Here is a 22,630-nt window from a genome sequence, read left to right as displayed (position 1 = left end):
CCATCTAGGGGCATATGTATCAACCGAATTTTTAATCGCAAACGCTGCGATTCGCAAAAAACAGCGTTTGCGATTAAAAATTCGCAAAACGGGATGTATGAGGCAAATTCTCATCGCAAATTTAAGGAATCGCAAATTTAGCAATTTCTTAATTTTGCGTAAGCATTTAAGAAATCGCAAATTGCGATTTCTTAAATGATATGTAACACGCACCACAGCATTGCGAATTATCCTTAAGAAATCGCAAATTACCACCAACTTCTAGTTGGTGGTAATTTGCGATTTCTGTTAAAAATGCACTTTTTGGAGTTTTATAAAGTGCCATATGCACACACATGCTCATTTCAGGGGTGCATCAGGGTGTCATCATGACACCCTTGCACCTTTGAAAATATTCTCAAATTGCGATTAGCAAATTGCGAATCGCAATTTGAGAATTACTTCCCATTCATTCCTATGGGTCTCCTGGCCCATAGAAATGAATGGGAAGGTATTCCTTAATTGCGATTTCACAATTTGCTAATCGCAATTAAGGAATTGTAAGAAATCGCAAAAGTTTTGCGAATTTTTAACTACATCCCGTTTTGCAATTCTCAAATAGCGATTCTTTAAAAATCGCTATTTGAGAATCGCAAATGGAGATGTTGATACATATCCCCCCTAGGCTTTCAATGCCTCTGGCATGATTGATTGAGGAAATGTCTACCCCCAGAGGAATCCGGGAGTACTCATCTACGACCACCATGAGATGATGGCCATTGTCACGGGGTCCAAAAAAATCAACAACAATTTTCTCCTAGACATGTTTTGGAAGATCCAACATGTTTAGAGGAGGATGTGTGGTTTTAGGAAATAAACACCAAGCCTAGAGCTCTCTTTCAACTCACTCATCAAGATGAGGGACCCAAACGCAGTTGCAGAGAGCTCGCTTGGTGGTGACAATACCATGATGTCCATCATGCGCCACTTCAATGACTTGCTGTCTTAGAATTTCAGGAATGACAATTCTTAACCCTCATAAGATAATCCCTTCTTGTGTTTCTCACAGTTTATCACACACATTCTCGAACTTCCGATATTCAATGTTGTTATCAAGAGGTTGAGGGTGTGTACTCCAAGATTGATGCATATTAATGTCTTTAAGTATGAGCATACGTTTGTCTGAATTAGTAGTGGCACTTATTTGCTCTATTGATATAGCTGCAGAAGTATTGGATCTCATAATGAAGTTAACATAGACCTTGGCTCCTTTGGAAGTGATACCCGGAAATTGTATGGGCACTTGAGCGAAGTAGTTGGCAGAGTTCTGATCTTTTCCTGGCTGATGCACAATAGTGTAGTTATATTCTTGCAGATGTAGCCCCCACCTCTCAATGGGTGGGGGCCTCTTGGCCTTTGGATTGCCAAGAATAGTGAGCAGTGCTTGGTGATCAGTAACATAAGTCAATAGAGCACTTACAGTGGCAAACTCACTGATGTACCTGGAACAGTAGCTGGCCATACCAACAAAAGAACACAGCATGGTTACATCTTGTTGGGGAGAAGTGGATCTGCAGTCATCAGAAAAAATATCTTCAAAGAATTTTAGTTGTGACCTGTGAAACTCGTATGTTTCACCATTCAAAGTGAGACCTCCATCAGCAAGTAGCCGGCATACTTGTGTAGGGGTTTTATCATGTTCCTTTTGTGTGACCCCAAATACTAGTATATCATCACTGTAATTAAAAACATGCATGACAGGCTGTATATTGCAATAAATGATATCTTGGAAAAGTTCTGCAGCAGAAGACACTTCGAAACTCAATCTTTTGTATCTGAACAAACCAACATGAGTTGAAAAGGTAGCAATGTACCTGTAACTTTCTTCCAATTCAAGCTGATGATACCCTTTGTTCAGATAAAGGCGCAAAAAAGACTTTCACACCATTCAACTGAGTATTCATATCAGCAACGGGCGGACCTGGATGTCGTTCTCTTTCTATTTCCTTATTCCCTTGGCGCATTTCAACACAAATTCACACAGACCCCCCCACTGTCCTTTTTAGGTACCACAACTATGGGCAACACCCATTGCATTGGACCAGTAGAGCACTGAAAGATATCATGTTTCAGCAAAATCTCTATTTCTTTTTTAATGGCTTCTTGTACATGAAATGCAATTTGACAATGTCGTTGAGCAATATGAATGTCATCATAAATGTGGAGTTGCACTTTCATTGTCTTTAAGTTTTCCTAATCCATGAAACAATGACAGAAACTGATTCACTATGTCATGACGAGCATTAACATTGTATTTCACAAACATTTGTCCCATTTCAGCAGCAGTGCTGAAGCTGAGAAATCACACACTCAACAAAGTACCCTGAATAGATTGGGGCTTGTACCTTCATCTTTTTATGCTTCATGACTTTGACTTTGTAATGGCATTGAGGCTGCCCACATGTATACCTTGGTGTAGGAAAGCGCCTCTTTTTACATAGTTAGCCCCCACTTTTTGCCTCGAGTATTATGTGTTTCAAATTGAAAATGCTCTGGGTCCCTGACAACCATGTTCCCTGTGCCAGATCTCTTTCCTAAAACTGTTCCATGGATGGCACAACTTCAGTAACCCCTGTAAGTCCCAAGTAAGTGGTACCCCGGGTACCTAGAGCATTGGTACTGAAGAGCTTCATCTAGGGCTGCAGCACCAATTGTGCCACCCCGGAGACCCCTCACCAACACCATGAAAATGGCCATTGCAGGCTGCGTTTTTTGGTGCAGGGAAAACCAAAGAGTTGACATGGCACACAGCCCTGTGTGTCATGCCCACATACACTGTATGAGGTATAGGTAAGTCACCCCAATTGCAGACTTTATAGCCTTAAGCCAGGATGCAATATATCTGATGTGTGGACATATCTGCCTGAGCAGATATGATCCTACAATATCAAGCCTATTCTTGGATATTGTAAATGCACAGGGAATTCACGGAGAAAGCATGGACTGCATACTTGTCTTTACGAGTTTCCATGCTCCATGGTGGTTTTACTGTGCCATAAGATATTTGGTCTCAAACACCTCATCTTAACAAATGCTCACTAATGCCAGTGTTGTATTATTAATAAATGCACACAGGAGACTCTTTGGAGGGTCCCTGAAAACCTACCAAGCAGTGGTGTGGTCTCTGACTAGTCTTAGCCAGCCTGCCACCACGAGACCGGTTTTTGAACTCATGGTTCGAGAGCCTGTGCTCTCAGAGGCCAGGAACAAAACCTGCTCTGGGTGGTGATGCTTCACACCTACTCCAGGCCAGGATGGCCTTACAGGGCGAGATACTTCCAAGGAGATACCGCCTTTCAAATGTGACAAGTCAGCTCCAGATAGCGTAGGATTTCAACCCCCTTTTCCTGTTCCACATTGTGTCGAAAGGACAGGGGTGAACATTTGTTAAGTTAGGAGGTAGGTCCCCATTCAGCCAGCACCACCCCTAAGGTGGAGCAGGTGATGTGGAGCCCCCTTTTCATTTCCCTCCATCTTGGTTTTAGAGGGAATTAGCCAATTAGGTTCAGAGTAGTGCCCCTTCCCACATGAAGTGGTCACTTAGAGGGTGTAGGAACCCTAAAAGTAGGTACCCCATTGGCTACTACCTGTCACCCCCTTTAACACCCCTAGATTTAGTACTTAGGTGGCATCTCTGGACCCTGAAATTAGATTAGATGGGCACAGAGAATAAAAGGACAAAGAAGAGCTGCTGACCCGAGGCGCCAAACCATGCCTGCTGCCTTAAGAACTCGACAATCGTGGTGTGCTGTCTTGTCCTGCAACTATAAGGCCTCGAGAACCCTAGAGCACCTCCAGCCTTCTACAAATCACCAAAGAACTTACTTGGATTGGAAGTAGCGCTCCCCTGCAGGCACAGGCACTGAACAGTAGAATCTGGTTTTACCAACTTGCTGCTCCCTGACTTCTCCGAGGCAGCACCAAACCAAAACTGGTACATCAGCTCCGGAGGATCAAATCTGTCTCTCCAACAAGTTTGGAAACACCAGGATTTACCGGAGCTGTGCCACACCAATACCATGGGTATCAGACCCTCTGCAGCATTCACTGAGACGAGGAGTCCAATCCAGACTCCAACTGCCGTGGAAGCAAGCACCCATCAAGGGACATCGAGACCCCTGAGACCCAGTTATGGAATGGCCCAGCTGTCCCGGAATCGCCTTACCAAACTACCTGCTCCTGACCGCCAGGACATCTTGACACGCACTGCCTGGCTGACCTATTTGCTCTGCACCTGGCCCACCCATCCTTGGTAATGATGATCCATCTGTGGTCCTGTGATCCTGAGACCCTTGCGACCTGCTTCCTCAAGTGGGTCCCCTCGGACTTACCTTTAAGTCCCTTTGTGCACTGTGTTTTCAAGTGGCCTCTTTCTTCTTATCTAGCAATGATCTCTGCACCCTGATTCTGGCTTAATTCAGGGATCTCTCAAGAATCCTCTGGTAGAACATTGGGCCTGGCCTTGCTCCTAAGCAAAATCCCGAAGATGAACCTTGAAATCCAACTGTGTGATTTTATATGCATGTTTCTATTTTCTCCTATTGACTTAGTGCGTGATTACGCACAAAAGTAATTAATTTTGAGAACTTACTGTAGAATTAAGTTCTTAGTCTGAAAAATTACATGAAATTAGGAGTAATTTTTATAAATTGGTCTTGGATTTATTGATGAGTGTGTGCCTTATTTATTGCCTCTCTGAGTCCAACCAATGTGTAGCACTGCCCTCTTATAAGCCTAACTGCTCACCCACATTACCACAAATAGAGCGTTAGTATTATATACTGTTGCCTCTGTATACCAATCTGGGTCTCACTGGACTCTCCACACTGTGTTCTTCTTTTTAGTGCACTACATAGAGAGCCAGCGTCCTACACTTGGTTTTCAATGGTGTGAGACAGGGCAATATAAACAGTTCATTGCATTTGTCAGCTGGCATAAAATTTATCGACGCACTACTGTCTCTGAAAGACAGCATATAGCTACCATTAACCTTCAATTTGATTTTGGGACAATGTCCAAATGAATTTTGTGATTTCACTTGTCAATCCTTTTTCGACTTGTATTCTGACATTCGCACGTCTTTTAGTAGTTAGTATTGCCAACACACACCCATTTTCTTTACTGTTGCTTAAGAGAGACATCAAAGAACCTCTTGATGAAGAATGAGATGACAATCGACTTCTTTCAGTTTCAACTTGCCTCAAATGATGTTGCCATTTACTTCAATGGGAGTGGTTAGAACGCTTCTGGAACTTACTGGTATCCATTTTGTTTTAACGAAGTGACGCACTTGGTTTTCCCTTCGCTTTGCAAGCTGTTACAAAATGTTCTCTTTCCCAAAGCCTTTGCATATCTGTCCAATGGCAGGACATTTACATTCATGTGAAAAGGAAAGTCCACATTAATAACACAACTTGTTTTTCTTCGGATACATCACTTTGTGGCCTTCAACCTTGTGTCTTTTCTTGCTCTTCACATTCAATGCTGATTCACTCTGGGCTACTTCGGCCTCCATGTCAGCCATTTATAGTCGGCACATTCTTCTGCTCTAGCCACCATGAGCACGCGTTGCAGACTGAGCGTTTATCTAAAAATTCAGCATCTGACGGAATTTGAAATGCATCCCTCTATGACTCTGAGACGAATGGCTTCTTTATCATTAAATTCACTGAACTTACAGGGGCAGATTCACAAGCTCCTTGCGCCACTTTTGCGTCACATTTAACATGGGAAAAGTGATGCAAAAGTGGTGCAAGGGGCTTGTAAATATGCCCCACAGTTTGTAAGCATGTCCTCAAGTCTATCAACAAATGCATCTATCATTTCACCAGCTCTCCATCTCTCTTGGTTGAAAATTTACATTTTAACGTCATCATTTTCTATCAGATTCAACTTGGTATTCAGCACTTCTTTGATTTGACCTTATGAAGTCTCTTCACCTCTCGGTTTTTTCTTTATCACTTCCTTCACTCCATCACCTGCTATGTTTTTGAGATATTTGATGATCTTTTTATCATCAGCTTCTTCCAGTGCATCATCGAAAGCTTCAATCCAGGCATTCCATCTGGCGCCAATATTTTTCTTCCTAGCGACATCGAAAGTAGACGATGGTTTCAGAAAGGCGGTGGCTGTATAGCTATTTGTGGAACTTATTGATGTTGAGAGTGCAGTTCTTTCCAGAACTGTTTGATGTCTGCTGGGACCTGCTTCATTTATACCATCTCTAAGGCCTTACAATGTGATGGCCTCTAAATTGTCGTGGCCAAATTTAGCTAATGTGGCCCCTTTTTTCTTGGTCATTGGAGCTTTTCACTCTTTGGTGACCTTTGGATTTGTACTGAGCCCCACCCGTCAGCTTCCGCGGGGTGCAGCTTAAGGTACCGACCACTCCGTAAGTACAACCCTGGTGTATTCACTTGGGTCGGTGCGCTCAAACCTGAAGTCATATGTCTCTCTTTGTTTGATCTCTGTCTTTTAGCATTTCTTTGCCTGTTTCTTATTTTCCCCACAGTGTTTTCTTGCAATTAGCTGTCGCTGCTTGTTGCAGGTGCTGTAACTGGTTATCACTACCTTCAGCATTATTGCACTGTATGAATGACGGCTCTGTTTTAGGTTACGGCATCTTATGTTTTATGTCGGTTGTACTAGCAATTTTCTGATCGACGACAAATGAATCTTTATGTAGGCCCCTCATGTTCTTTGAAGGTCTTACACAGGCTGGAGTTTTGCTTTTACTCCATATACATCAACCCTCACATTCTCACTTTGATAGAGGCAAACATTGCGCACACAAGTAGTTTGCTGGACCTTGGCAAACTGTCTGGGAGAGCACACTCAATTTTTCGGATTGTGGGTTTTAAGTATCCCCTATCTCGTCATCAGTTGTAGCCTCCTACCCAGCTCTCTAGCATGTAAATGATTACTCCACACACGGAGCTCTGTATTACACAACTTTATTCTTCAGGGTGTAACCGTTAACTTAAATGCACTGCATCATGAATTTTATCAAGCACACCTAAACAGTTACGTCACTAGACTACGGAGTCCGTTAGGGACCAGAAGGGTCCCATTCTCTATAATACAGAAGACACTACAGTTCCTGATGCCTGTCTGGGGTGGGGAACAGCTGGCCTCCTGCATTCCCTCTAGACAGTCACAAACAAAGGAAGAATAGGTATGACTAAGTGGCCATCTGCATGATGATGGGTCATCCTGAAGCAGGATGGGAGAGAGTAGCTGACAATATCACCTGAAAGGGTTAGGTCCCATCCCGACACAAAAAAATTGATTACCCCTTGTAGTGTGGTTGGAGCCAGGTCAGGAATGAAGAACCCCTATGCCCTTCAAAACTTTCTTTGAAGTCTCCCATACTTCAAAGGCACCACTGGCCATAAGTACTGGACTTCTGGCACTAGCAAACCAGTTCTGGACCTATGACTACCCTAACAAAAGGACTGCCACTCTGCTGGACTGCTGTTTTACTGGACTTTGTCTTGCTGTGCTCTTGCCTTGCTCAGCTGCCCTACTACTTGCTGCTCTCCTGCCTGGGTGAGAAGGACTTGAACCCAGAGTGACTTCAAGGCTTGCTGGCTTGGCTCATGTTTCCAAGTCTCAGGGATATCAAATATTTGATGCCATCTGCACCTGTACTCTCCATGTTATGAGTCTGCCATGCCAAGTGGTGCCATCCAAGTCCTGGACCCTTGGAAGTGAAGCCTAAGGGGCTGCTTCGAGAACCCATGCATCCTCATCGGAACCGGCGCATGTCCGCCTTTGCCTGGATCAGAACCCATACATTCTTGTTGCTGAGTGGAGTGGACCCTGTGCATTGCCCCTAGAACCAGTTTATTGCCCTTAAAATCAATGTATCGGCTAGTGCAGGAGAAACAGCTATACATTGCATCACGATCCGACGCCTCACACTAGTAATCTATGCATCCCCACAGTTGCATGGAGAAAACCGATGATTCTCGTCCACTGCGTGGCTCGATATTGACACATAGCCTTGGTTGCACCTTGCATCCTCATCAACGCTTTGGTTTAGTTGGCCCAAGTGGCTCCCTGTATCCAGCCTGTGCTCCATCGCGGTCGACCTGAACTTTTGAATGTGCCTCGATCTAGCACGACCAGATAACCCCCTTAAGCACCTATTACTTCTTTACGCCATTGTGACATTTATTCTTTCATATTTCGACTTCTACTTGATGGGTTTTTGTTGTGTTAGTCTTGTTTTATTTATAAAATCATAATCTATTATTCTAACCTGGGATAGAGTCTTTTTGTAGTATTTTTACTGCGTTACTGTATGAGTTATTGCACAAATACTTTACATGTGCCTTCTAAATTAAGCCTGCCTGCTCTGTGCCAAGCTACCAGAGGGTGGGCACAGGATAATTTAAGTTGTGTTGTGACACGCCCTGACTAGGATTGGGCAGAGTGCATACTTTTGCTAACTAGAGACACAATTTCTAACAAACAGACATCTAAATTATAAACAATTATGTTTTGACAACTCTGTTAATGCAAAACAAAACAATTATAATCTTATCTTCTAAATGCCAGACTACAATATTTTTGATATCACTATTTAAAGGCAATCATATTATGGTAAGACGATATTTACAACTTGATATTTTGGTAAAAAACCCTTCTGGTAGGGTCAAAAGTGACCTATTTCTATAGGCACAGAATTACTACTATGCTATTACTAGTGGATGGGAGAGGTGATTTCTGCTGCATTTTAAGCTATAGAGAAAAGAATATCATTTTTTTCAAGAATTTCATATGACTTTAATAGGTTGTGGTTAGCTCTGGTTTCAATGGATGTTTGCCCAAGTCGTGCCCTGAAATGTCAGCTCTGCATACATTATTGGACATTTTGTGCATTGCAGCACCAACTGGTTTTCATGCAACTTTCAAGTCAACACTGGCAGCAGAAAGCTGATTGACATGCCAGGCAACATCCCAGGTGCCACTCCGAGTGGACTTGTGAGTAAAACCCTCACTAATGTCTTTTTGTAAACATCTGAAAACCTACTCATTAGGACAATGTCTGTCAGACTAAATCAATCTACTACCCCATTGAATACTGCTACTTTAGGTCTTCCCTAATTGATGATGGCTTTGTTACCATGCTATACTATTATTGTTATAAGTGATGTTTCCTGTACAACATGTATCTTATTTTTCTATCAAACACACAAAAGGCGATAGAAGGAAAGCTTGCAATAGGTCTAACCTCTGGCAATCGCATGTGGTAACATTACAGTCTGTTGTTTTTTGCCCACAGAGCCACCTCAGTTTAGACCCCGCAACATGCAAATCGCTCTTGATCCTTCTCCAATGGGAACAGTCCAGCCCGAACAGGTAGGCCGGGTCCTCCCTAAAGTGGAATAGAAGCAACCCATGAAATGAGCCTGATTGGGGCTCTTCAGTCAGCTGCAGCTTGGCTCCAGTCAGGGTTTACTCTTACAACAAAGACACAAAAGGTTATGGAAGGAATATTTGTCTAGCCACTGGCAACCACTCGGGGTAGAATTCCAACTTATCATATTTTTGCTCACCATGCCACTTCAAGTTGTATCTGGTCTTTCTATGTAAAGGAGTCTCCTGCCTATCGGTGCTATGCGTTACATAAAACCATTAAATAAATAAGCAAATATATCTGCAACACTGTTCATTGTGCGAGTGCTGGCGCAATGCTACAATACATGTGGGTTTTTGATGACGCTGTGAATTGGAAGAATGAGAAGTTGGGATATTGAGTACAGGAACAGGAGTTCTCACCATCCTCTGCATCATGATGATCTTGGGCCCGAGGACCTTGCTCAGAGTGAAAATGTGCATGAGGCGGAGGCAGAATACGATGAAGTCCACAGCGAGGATGACTCTCCCGGCATAAGGTTTAATGCATCTGCAGACAGGAAGAGGAAAGCATTGGTTAGTGTCATTGCAGTGAGATCTGGGGGACACATGTTATTATTGACCGACTAATGGTATTGACCCCTCTGGTATATTGCTGGTGGTTATGGGTTGGTGATTGGAGGACAATGATGTGAAGCTAAGACTGGCATTTCACCTAATACTATGAAGGACCATGGAACAGAGCAGCCGAGGATGGGTCCATTGGGTTGGATAACAGCAGCAACCGGACCATTTATGGACTCACAGAGCGGTGTTCGTGTTGGTGACACAAAATAGCCGCCTCTGCATTCCATGCAGGGAAATGCATGCAGCGCAGTATGTTTCTGGATTATGTGTGTGTCTTTATGTGTGTGTGCACAGGTGCACACGCATGCAAGATTTATAGATTCAGGGGGCTAGCACAAAACTTTGATATGACCAGCGTCACGGAACAAGGGCTTCACACATACATGCTCCCTCTTCCAAACCTCTAGCAGTGCATGAGAAACTACTATGAATCCTGCACGCCCAGCTGACAATGTGCAATACGTCACTGACTACAATAATTCAAATGTGCACCGTGCCCATGCTTGAAACCTTGGTGTGTTTAAGTGTTAGTACCACAGTGTGACTAAGGGTACTCCATAAAAGACATTCAGTGACATAGCCTGGCAACTCGCTCCCAGCCGGTAATAAAATACAGTTAAAAATGAGGTGCAGCTTGCCTATGTACCACTGTCCCAGAATAGTAAACAAAGCCAAGCCCTGTCATGCACTCTGCCTAAAAAAACAAATCAGAACAGGAGCGCTCTGAAATAACATCAGCTGATGCAGGGCATGCTGGACCCCCGCCCACCCCTGGGCCCCGGTGAACTTCACCGGCTGCACCAAAGGTAGCTGCACCCCTGGCACACTGTGCAGATATATCTGCATCCCTGGGCCAACACACAAGTGTCAGCTGTGTGCCCCACTGGTAACAGAAAAGAGAAAGATGCAACCATGCCTTTTAAGAAAACAAAATAGCAGTTGTTCAAAAATGGATCCTGGTAAATATAATTTCTCATGCAGCCTTCATTTGTGAAAGGCGACAGGTCAATGTGGCTATGTGCACATAGTGGAGTGGCACAGGCTGATTCCAGGGGCACCGGTGACCATGTATACGCTGATGGCAGTATTGTATTCCATGTGGGATGCCCCACCATGAGGGACTGTTTCTACAGCACACACGTTCCATTCTGCCTGCCAAGAGCAATGCATGCATCCGGCAGTGACCACTGACACTGAGGCTCTCATGCTGAGCTGCTATCTCATGCTGAACTGCTATCTCATGCTGGATTACTATCTCATGCTGAGCTGCTGTCTCATGCTGCAGCGCTATATCATGCTGGGCTGCTATCTCATCCTGGACTGCTATCTCATGCTGGACTGCTATCTCATGCTGGATTGCTATCTCATTCTGAACTGCTATCTTATGCTGGATTGATATCTCATGCTGAGCTGCTATCTCATGCTGGACTGCTATCTCATGCTGAACCGCTATCTCATGCTGGACTGCTATCTCAGGCTGAGCTGCTATCTCATACTGGACTGCTATCTCATGCTGAACCACTATCTCATGCTGGACTGCTATCTCATGCTGGACTGCTATTTCATGCTGGACTGCTATTTCATGCTGGACTGCTATCTCATGCTGAGCTGCTATCTCATGCTGAACCGCTATCTCATGCTGGGCTGCTATCTCATGCTGGATTGCTATCTCATGCTGGAGTGTTATTTCATGCTGAACTGCTATCTCATGCTGAACTGCTGAGCTGCTATCTCATGCTGAACTGCTATCTCATGCTGAGCTGCTATCTCACGCTGAACTGCTTTCTCATGCTGGACTGCTATCTCATGCTGAAATATCTATCTCATGCTGGACTGCTATCTCATGCTGAGCTTCTATCTCATGCTGGACTGCTATCTCATGCTCAACCACTATCTTATGCTGAGCTGCTATTTCATGCTAAACTGCTATCTCATGCTGAGCTGCTATCTCATGCTGAGCTGCTATCTCATGCTGATCAAACACAACAAGAACCGCAGAACCCAGGCACGGGATAGAACTTCTGAGGAAACGCATGAGAGCTCTGTTTGTTGTTTCCATCAAGCACACCTGTCTAAACAAGTACACAGAGTTTAAATATACAGACTGGACCAAGAAAATATGATGTCACAAATTCCTGACAATTTGGAGAAAGCACTTGCATAGTTTCCTGAATACAGACCGTGGTCCAACAGCATAAAATAGGTCATGGGCTCCAATGCAAGAACGAGCACTGACAAACCCAACTGGTCTGGTTTTGACAAACAACTGTAATTTTATTTATTCGTATTGCAACATGAGACATAATAAACAAAACATACTGCCACTTAAACCTTGGCTACCAAAGCTTGTGATGATTTTATTTTTTAAGTCAAAAGCATGTTAACCAGTGATGGTTTTTAACCAATCAGTTTAATTTTATTTCCATTATTATTTGTGAAGGAGAAAAGAAGAAATCACCTTCCAAACAAACATTCACATCTCACACAGCTACAATTTTACAACTTACACTTTCTTTCAGTAACTTTGAAAGGTAGATAGAAAATAAATCTCTATCTAACCAGCCACACAAAGGACAGGCAAAATAACTAGCTAGGGGACGATTCATAAAGTACACTTTGTAGTATGTTTACTGGTAATTCAATAGTACTACTCATACTACAAAATGCTGTACACAAACCTACATAGGGAGGACTCCACCTATCCCATCTTTTATGTGTGGGGATCTCCACCACATGTGTGGAGATCTCAGTACATATAAGCATACATTTTACTCCTAAATGGGTGGGCTCTAGGGCTGGGTACGCAAGGTCTTTACGGAGGGACATGCAAATAACAAAATAGACACCACTACTACTCCATCAGTATGCAAGCTGCATGTGATGCTAGGGACTGCTTCAATGATATATCTGCTGCCTTTCCTGGAAGCACACACAACTGTAATTTGTTCCAGTCATCTCTGGTGCATTGGTTTATTGCGGTGGATGTTAGCAATGTGGCTAATTGGTAAGAAACATAATTTCACACTGGGGCTATATATGCATCTGGGGAATGGCATTTCAAACATATTCATTCCTGATTACAACACAACTGACACACATACCACAACAGTCACTGCATGTATGTAGCCATGATGTCTTACATTTAGAAAAGAATCACATTTTAAGAAGTATTGTATGATTGTTGAAGGTGATGCCATCCATGCTCTTGCTCCCTACTACCTTTCTCCTGCAGGTTTTTAAACACACATCCTCAACAAAGGAACAAAAGGGTGGACACATGTAAACAAGCCATCATTGTCTTGACGGTACAGAAGGTTGGGAGAGTAGTATGCTACCTAGAAGTTGAGCATACATTTGCTGTACCCTGTTACATGTTGGACAACATTGCCATACATCTTGGCTTAAATATAAACATTCCCCCATGGCATACTGCAACATACAGGCACATAGTGTATGGTACTGTTAGCATTGGATCAATTTATAGAAAGGCCATGCTCTTTGGACTCCAGCACACCACAGAAGAACTGTTGCCTGCGCAATCCAAATTCACCACATAACACTCATTTTGGTTTCAGAGGGACCCTTTACCAGTTGAACATAACACAGCTGCCCACTGCTCCAACCTAGCGCTTCCCTGTGTTGGATACACCAGATATGGAACAGCCTCAAACACACCTAGAAGACTGCAGAAGTAAATCACATATGGTCTTAGGATTTAATACCTAAAGAAACAAGTCAGATGTACATACTAATAAACACAAATAAATGCACAGCAGAGAGCCTGTATTTGGCCCAAAGACACAATGCCACAGCAGCTGATCAGTTGCATTAATCAGATAAAGCCCAAACAATGCCTAGTGGAAAGCATCACCCTAGATGGCACACATGACATACCTGGCCACCTGTACCAACCAAGAATGTGAGCTCCGGTTGGTATTTGTGGCTCCTTCTATTGGAGTGGGTTCAAGCATCTAAACATACAATTCATGACTCAGTGTACCAGTATTTCCTGCTCAAAGGGGGACAAGCTTCCCTTTATTGCACCCACTGTACAGTATAAAGCATGCCATGTACCTATTGCAAATTGAATTACAGCACGCAACTGTAAGACATATGGCTGCTATTCCTGAATGTTATTGTTTAATTAAACTTAAACTGTTCCTGATTGCCAAGCCTCGCTGTTCTCCTTTTTGATAATCAGAACCAGTTTCAACATTTGGTAAGCCAGATTGGGGATGTTCACAGCGGATTCCCAAACTACACCCTGGGGGCAGGAAGATTAAGCTGCCCGAACCCACTGAGTGGCCTGGGGCTATTTAAATATATATATATTTTATATATATATATTTTATGGCGGACTGGTACAGAGTGATATGAAATAAAGATTCAGTGATTGGCACCGAAGTTTTGGGTCCGTTCTTTCGTCCAACCAAGGCAGCAGCATTGGAGACGAATTTACATTTATATATATATATATATATATATATATATATATATATATATATATATATATATATATATATATATATATATAATCTACTGGCAGTCGCCAGTGGATAGTTATAGTTAGGACCTATTTTCCATAGGAAATCCGCAACATTCTATTCCCAATAAGTCTGGCGCCGGTTGATGAATCCTCGTAAAATATTCCAAACTTTTGGCCAGCTCCGCTCCGCTCCTACCCTGAAAGTGTTGCGGTGATTCGTCAAGCAGGGGCCAAGAAAAAAGGGGGGTCCCAAAACGCGTTTTCCCCATGCAATTTCCCATAGGATCTGTTGTTGCAGCTACAGCCCGAACCACTGAACGGAATGGCACCAAATTTGGCAAAGAGGTAGTCCTCAGTTCAGACTCGTGCCTTTTGCATAAATGGTGTGAATCTGTTCAGTAGTTCCTGAGAAAATTATAGTTAAAAGTACATAAATATCTATGGCCTGGGAGGATCCGCGGACCCTACCCGCACCGTATGCGCACCCTCCCCGAACCAAGCGTGCACCCTCCCGATCGCGAGCTGAATGCTAATTGGCTGTCGAGTGTCTGTCTACATTCGAAACCAGGAACTGATGGCGGCCATTTTCTGCCTCGGTAGAAGCGAGGCTGAAGAAGCAAGGGGAATAAGTGTGTAAAACATATAAAGGGGGCAGAGTGGAAATACTCTGACCCTTTAGAGGTGCTTAGGGGGTCCCATAAGGACCCCCTGGGGCCCCCCTTTTTTTGTTTTTAAACTGCGAAATGCGCGCATGGTGCGCGCATCCTATCGTGTTGGGTGCTCGGATTCTCTTGCGTTGGGTGCGCGGATCCACGGAACTTTTTTTTTTAAAAAAGACAAGAAATCATTGGTTGTATGACTACTTTCTACACTGAAAGGTAGGGTGTATATTTCTGTTTTTTAAAGGTATGATTCTTATTGGTTAACAAAAACAGATTGTAAGGAACATTATATATGAAACCCATATATATTGAAAAGTCAAGCACACTTGCTGTCTTGTTTAGTAACATTGTGTGCTGAACTTGTGACCCGTGTGCTCAGTGCAGTGTTCCATGACCTGGGAAAGGGTTGAAATGTATTTCAGTTGGAAAGGGTTGAAATGTTTAACCAATAGAAATGTGTGTTTGCTTTTGAGTTTATGTGTGAAGGATTGTGATTTGATGTTTACATGTATATGTGTGGAAAATGAAAGGGAAACTGTTCCATTCTTTGTTTTTGCTGAGAGGTGCACAGTGCAGAGATTCTGTAAAAGAAAATCTGGTGTGTGACTGATATATTTCTTAATCTACAAAACAACTTGAAAGGTGAGTTATTTAATTGTGAGGGGATGTATGTAGACTTTTTTGATTTTAATCAGACTAATGTATTTCTCCTGCTAAAGTGTAGGGAGTATTTTTTTTCTCTACAATCTTATTGATAGTGTGTGTGCATGTAGAAACCATTCTGTGATAAGCATTTGTGTTTTTCATGTGTTTGCAGACAGATAACTGTGCTGTTTTTATATTTTGGTAGAATTAGAAACCAGTCATTGTTTATGAATTTGTGAAATGAGTTATGTTTCTATATTAAAATGTAGTAGTCCTTCTAGATGAAGAAATGTGTTTTGGTATAGTGCAAGGGATAGTGTTGTTTGTCTAGAATCACACAGTGAGTATGTGTGCATTTGGGAACCACTGTGAGAGAAATATTTGGTAACATTGTGTATTTGGTGACAGATAACTCTTTTAAAACCTGTCATGTTGTCAAGTTTTAGTAGCATTAGAAGCCAGTCTTTGGTTATGCATTGATAAAATGATTCATGCTTTGACACTAAAGTGCAGTACTGAAATATGTAGATTGTGTGCAGTCCCCTTACCTCTTCCACAGTAGTGAATGAGTTTTGGTAAGCTGCTAGGGATAGTGTTGCTTATCTAGAATCACGCTGTGAGTCTGTGTGCATTTGGGAACCATTGTGAGAGAAGCATTTGGTAACATAGTGTATTTGCTGACAGATAACTGTTTTAAAATCGGTCATGTTGTCAAGTTTTAGTAGCTTTAGAAGCTATTCTTTGCTTATGCATTGATACAATGAGTCAGGGTTTGACACTAAAGTGCAGTACCATGTACTATTCTCTTCACTGTGCCAGAAATGAAAATTTAAAAGTTTTACCCAGGCACTAACCTAGCAGTAGTCTGATGATTTAGTCAGTTTCCAAGTACTCATGTTGTGAACCATACATTACCACATAGACTGCTTCAAATGTCTATGCAGTATGCATGCAGTCTTCTAACATACTATACACTTGTCTTTCACATTTTCAATTCCCTAGTCAGTATCCATACACTTCCAGGAAACACTCTGTAACTCCCTTTACAGTCCTCTAGTGACCCATTCAGCACCATGTACTAATCCATTCACTGTGCCAAAACCCAAACACTTATACATTCACCAAGACACTCTCTTTGCAGTACTCTAATCATTCAGTCAGTGCCTAAGTATTCATGCACTGAGCCAGGCCTTAGCACATGGACTGCTTCAAACCCCTATCCACTATGCATGCAGTCTTCTAACCACCTAGACACTTGTCTTTCAAACTTTCAATTCCCTAGTCAGTATCCATACAGTCCAGCAAACATTCTGTCACTCCCTTTGCACTCCTCTAGTGACCCATTCAGTACCAAGTACTAATCCATTCCCTGCGCCAAAAGCCTACCACTTATAAATTCACCCAGGCACTCTCCTTGCTGTACTCTAATCATTCAGTCAGTACCCAAGTACTCATGCAGTGAGCCAGGCCTTAGCACATGGACTGCTTTAAATGCCTATGCAGTATGCATGCAGTCCTCTAATCACCTACACAGTTGTCTTTCACACCTTCAATTCCCCAGTTAGTATTCATACACTTCTAGCAAACACCCTGTCACTCACCCAGTATGTCTCCTTATAGTACTGTAATCATTTAGTCAGTTAGCATGTAGTCTTTTAGTAAGGAAGGCTTTAGGGCATGAACTGCTTCAAAGTAGTATGCACTATGCATGTAGTGTTTTAACGATCGTCACACTTGTGGTTCAGGGCTATAGTTTCTTAGTCAGTTTTTATATAAAATGTGTTTGTACAGTAATGGAATAGTATAAATTTGAAAGTTATTAATATACATGTATTTGTGATTCTTTTTTACAGATACAGAACAGGAGTGTTTCTCATCTGTTTGCACTCTTCTTGGGCAAGATTGTTTGGATGGAGGGTCCTCAGGTGCTTCATCATACTTGCCGTGCCGCACGAGTATTTCTTGTTAGGATCCCCTCACGACAGCACTCTGTTGCAAATCTTGCACGTGACCAAGGTGGCATTGGTCTTATTCTGCCCCTCGGGAAAAGTAAAAAATGTCCACACCACTGAAGAAAAACGTTCATTGGGTAGTGCCTCCACCAAAAATTCATCCTCAGATGAGTGAGGAGATGCAGGTGATGCCTGCTGCCCTGAAGCCATTTTTAGTTGAAAAAACTTAGAGCTGAGTGTATACTTAGTCTAAAAAATCTTCTTCTCTGCAAAGAGATGCTCCTCCAAAGAAGGTGAAAGGAGAATGATTGAATTGGGTGGGGTCTTTCAATAGTTAGAACAGGAAGTGTAATGAACCAATCAAATCTCTTTTTTTGCAGGTCACATGGGATCCGCGCACCCTGCGCATACGCAGCACGCACCCAGCGCGGATCCGTGAAATTGAATCCGAAAAAATTATAGGATTAGATGTAAAAATATATTAGTTTTAAGGCTAGTTTAGAGTTTGTCTTCAATTAATATTCACATGAAATACATATATATGTTTTTTTAAATGTTAAATATTTCGCGGGATCCGCACACCTACCGCGTCATAGACGCAGATGACGCATTGCGGAAGCGTGTAAATGTTGCGTTACATACATCGAACGTGTCACGTATAGGCTGGGAGTCGCGTACCGGTAGCATTGCAATCGCGCACTAAACACGTACCCGACGCATACCGTGCGTGGATGCTAACGCGTAGGGATTGAGAACCGTGTGCTTAGGGTGCGCGGATCCAAAAACATGGGAAAAAATATAAGATAACGTTTTGAACATATAGTTTAAAAAATATTTTGAAAAATATAAAAAAATATGTTTGAAAAACCCATTAAATTCAAATAATATTTTTTAATTTTTAAAAGAATTAATTGAAAAAATAAATTAAAAAAAAGGTGATAAAAAAGTATTTAAAAAAAAAATAATTATTGAAATTGACACACTGAATTTGAAAAATATAGAAATCCAATCAAAATCATTAAACATAATATCTTAGGAGATAAGTTAAAAATAGGAATTAGCATTTAAAAAACCTTTGAAATTCACTGAAAAAACCATAGTTTTCATGCACGTTATAGTTAGGAATTGGCATTTAAAAAACCTTTGAAATTCACTGCAAAAACCAAAGGTTTCAGGGACGTTATAGTTAGGAATTGGCATTTAAAAAACTTTAGAAATTCACTGAAAAAACCATAGGTTTCAGGGCTGTTATAGTTAGCTGGACATTTCCCTCGTACAAAACCCTAGAAATTCCCCTGTTATAGTTAGTTCAGCTAACTATAACTTGCGCCCCCGCAATGCACTGCTGATGACGTCACATATTACATCACTCATGACATGGTCAGTGACATCACTGATGACATCACTGATGACATCTCAAATGACATCACTGATGACATCATCCATGTGATAAGTTAGTGCGTCTTCTCACACCCTAATTTAACCTTTGATACACCGACTCAAAATTTCAGACGGCCATTTTGAAAACCATAGATACTTCAATACCAATAACTACATACCCACTCATTAACTCTTAGGTCTACATACACCTCCACTCACTCACCTGTACAGTCACTCATACTTACAGTCACTCCGTACAAGACTATCATATGCATTTATACACCTATATAGACACTCACACACCGCCAATCATCCATTGAGGTACTGACACACCTAGTCAGTCATGCAAGTAATTAAACACAGTCGAATTTACTCACCTATACAGTTAAACACACTCAAGTTCACTTACTTATAAAAATAGTACCACATTCTTACGCTCTTATACAATCATTGATACAAGCACACACTCATCCATACAGCCACTCTCACAATCACACACTCTCACATATACCCACTTATATACTCTTACACACATATATACTGCCTTTCACATATGTAGTTAGTCACAGATGTACCACTGAGATATACATTCAATCCCTAACACACCCATACATACACTCACCCAACCATACAGTTCATCACAGATGCACTCTTAAAACCATGCACCCATAGAATCACCCACTCACACATCTAGACAGAGTCACACACACCCTACCCACACAAACACTCAGGCACTCATACAGATACTCAGACAACCAATCAATAACCCATATAGACACTCATATAGGTATTCACAAAACCATGCAGCCACTTATACACCTACACACAGACACATACAGACATTCACACAGTTTAGTCACTAGTCTGCAGTTAGATACATTTAATGACTTACTTATAGAGTCAGTTACGCACCTAGAAAATCATCCATTCACACACTTGTACACCCACTCATTCTTCCACAGGTTCTTTCACTATAAATATATAAAACATATTTAAACTTTACAGAAACACACAGTCACTGGATGACGTCATCAGTGATGTCATCAGTGATGTCAATTGAGATGTCATCAGTGATGTCATCAGTGATGTCACTGACCATGTCATGAGTGATGTAATATGTGACATCATCAGCAGTGCATTGCGGGGGCGCAAGTTATAGTTAGCTGAACTAACTATAACAGGGGAATTTCTAGGGTTTTGTATGAGGGAAATGTCCAGCTAACTATAACACCCCTGAAACCTATGGTTTTTTCACAGTATATATATATATATATATATATATATAAACACACACATATATATATATATATATATATATATATATATATATATATATATATATATATATATATATATATATATATATATATATATCTATATATATATAAAAATACCTTGGGAGCAGTAATTTAAACGCGGCTTGTCCAGCCGCGAGGAGAGCACCACCGCTCTAACACAAGCGGGTCGTCAGCTGGGGATCTCCCCAGTTCCTCGAGGGAATCTAAGCCAAGAAGAAGTTTACAGAGGGGTCAGCCCATTCAGGGCGTGCATTAGTGATCCTTATCCTTTGGCACCCATTCAGGGTTTCATTTGGTGCCGCACTACATTAACCACAATTCTGTGGGAACTGCCAGTCACACACTCGCCTATCAGGAGGCAGGAGCAGAGTATGTAGGCGGGACTTGGCCACAGGAAATAGGTGAACGGCCATTGAAAAAGAGATGGAAACTCGAAACGCGTCTGGCCGCATTTTCCTCTGCTGGGGCATCGAGAGGCATCGCAGGTTCTGGAGTGCTTTCCTGCCACGTGGGCACCTTGGGAGCAGTAATTTAAACGCGGCTTGTCCAGCCGCGAGGAGAGCACCACCGCTCTAACACAAGCGGGTCGTCAGCTGGGGATCTCCCCAGTTCCTCGAGGGAATCTAAGCCAAGAAGAAGTTTACAGAGGGGTCAGCCCATTCAGGGCGTGCATTAGTGATCCTTATCCTTTGGCACCCATTCAGGGTTTCATTTGGTGCCGCACTACATTAACCACAATTCTGTGGGAACTGCCAGTCACACACTCGCCTATCAGGAGGCAGGAGCAGAGTATATAGGCGGGACTTGGCCACAGGAAATAGGTGAACGGCCATTGAAAAAGAGATGGAAACTCGAAACGCGTCTGGCCGCATTTTCCTCTGCTGGGGCATCGAGAGGCATCGCAGGTTCTGGAGTGCTTTCCTGCCACGTGGGCACCTTGGGAGCAGTAATAAAAATATATATATATATATATATTACCTACTGGCAGTCGCCAGAGGTAGTTATAGTTAGGACCTATTTTCCATAGCAAATTTGCAACATTCTATTTGGAATAACGTTGGCGCCGATTGACGATTCTTTGCGAAGTTTTCCAAACTTTTGGCCAGCTCCGGTCCGCTCCTATCCTGAAAATTTCACGGTGATTCGTCAAGCGGGGGCCGAGAAAAAAGGGGGGTCCCAAAACGCGTTTTCCCCATGCATTTTCCCATAGGACCTGTTGACGCAGCTACAGCCCGAACTGCTGAACCAAATTTGGCAGTGGTAGTCCTCAGTTCAGACTCGTGCCTTTTGCTTAAATGGTGTAAATCCGTTCAGTAGTTCCTGAGAAAATTAGAGTTAAAAAGATAGATATATCTGGGCGGAGCCTAACCACACATCTCATCATGAGATCTGATTGGCTGTCAGTACTTCATCCAAGAAGTGTTGGCAGCCATCTTGGGACCAATATACATGATAGCACCTCATTAAAAAGCATTGCAGTTAATAGAAGGTTTTAAGACTTTAGTTACGTTATAAATCATTTGTTGATGGTACCATACTCATTTTAGGAATTGTGGTGTGTTCTAAGGTGATTTTACCATGTGAAAAAGCCTTCTGCTGTGCTATCATGAATCATGTTTGAGAGAAAACTATTTTCTCATGCTTTTCCCACAGAGGTTTGGAAGGTGATCTATAAGCTAAACTGAGAGCATATTTTCGGTAAATTCACATTATCTTTCTCAGTCATGTGAGAAAGAAGTCTGACATTCTCAGTAAAACATGTACATCCAACAAGGGCAGAGACTGTCAGTTGATTCCTTTGTGTTCTACAGCAGCTTCCCAGAGTGTTCTAAAGAACAACTAGAGCGCTAACAGTCCTACTTATGACAAACGTATTGAACACCTAAAGCCATCTTGATTGAAATTAAGTGGTAACTCTTAAAACATTTCATTTAAAAAGGAACAAAATGAGTAGGTTCATTTTGCCATAGAAAGTATGATTAGTGCTGCAGAAAGAAAAATTAGGGCACATTTTGAGTGACTTCTCAAATCGCCTTCTATTTCATTAAAAAACTTCTGACATGCAGACTGAAACATGTACTTTCAATACCAACAGCAGACTTCCCTGGTGAGCAGTAGCTTTACTACAGTGATCTAATGAGCAACTAGAGTGCTAACATTCTGAATTTATGGCAAATG

General features: G+C 42.1%; 1 protein-coding gene across 1 annotated transcript in view; it reads right to left on the bottom strand.

Annotated features, from left to right (window-relative positions):
* LOC146808503 (transient receptor potential cation channel subfamily M member 2-like) overlaps positions 1–22,630 on the bottom strand; it is a 637,932-nt gene that overhangs the window by 298,312 nt on the left and 316,990 nt on the right. The window contains exon 9 of the mRNA XM_085623963.1: positions 9,826–9,952. Coding sequence (XP_085480089.1) covers positions 9,826–9,952 — 127 coding nt within the window. The remainder of the gene's footprint in view (positions 1–9,825; positions 9,953–22,630) is intronic.

This window comes from Triturus cristatus, chromosome 8, assembly GCF_964204655.1.
Source record: "Triturus cristatus chromosome 8, aTriCri1.1, whole genome shotgun sequence".
In the NCBI taxonomy this organism is placed as follows: domain Eukaryota; kingdom Metazoa; phylum Chordata; class Amphibia; order Caudata; family Salamandridae; genus Triturus; species Triturus cristatus.
The sequence above is the reverse complement of the archived record's forward strand: the minus strand, read 5'-3'. Positions and strand labels throughout refer to the sequence as shown.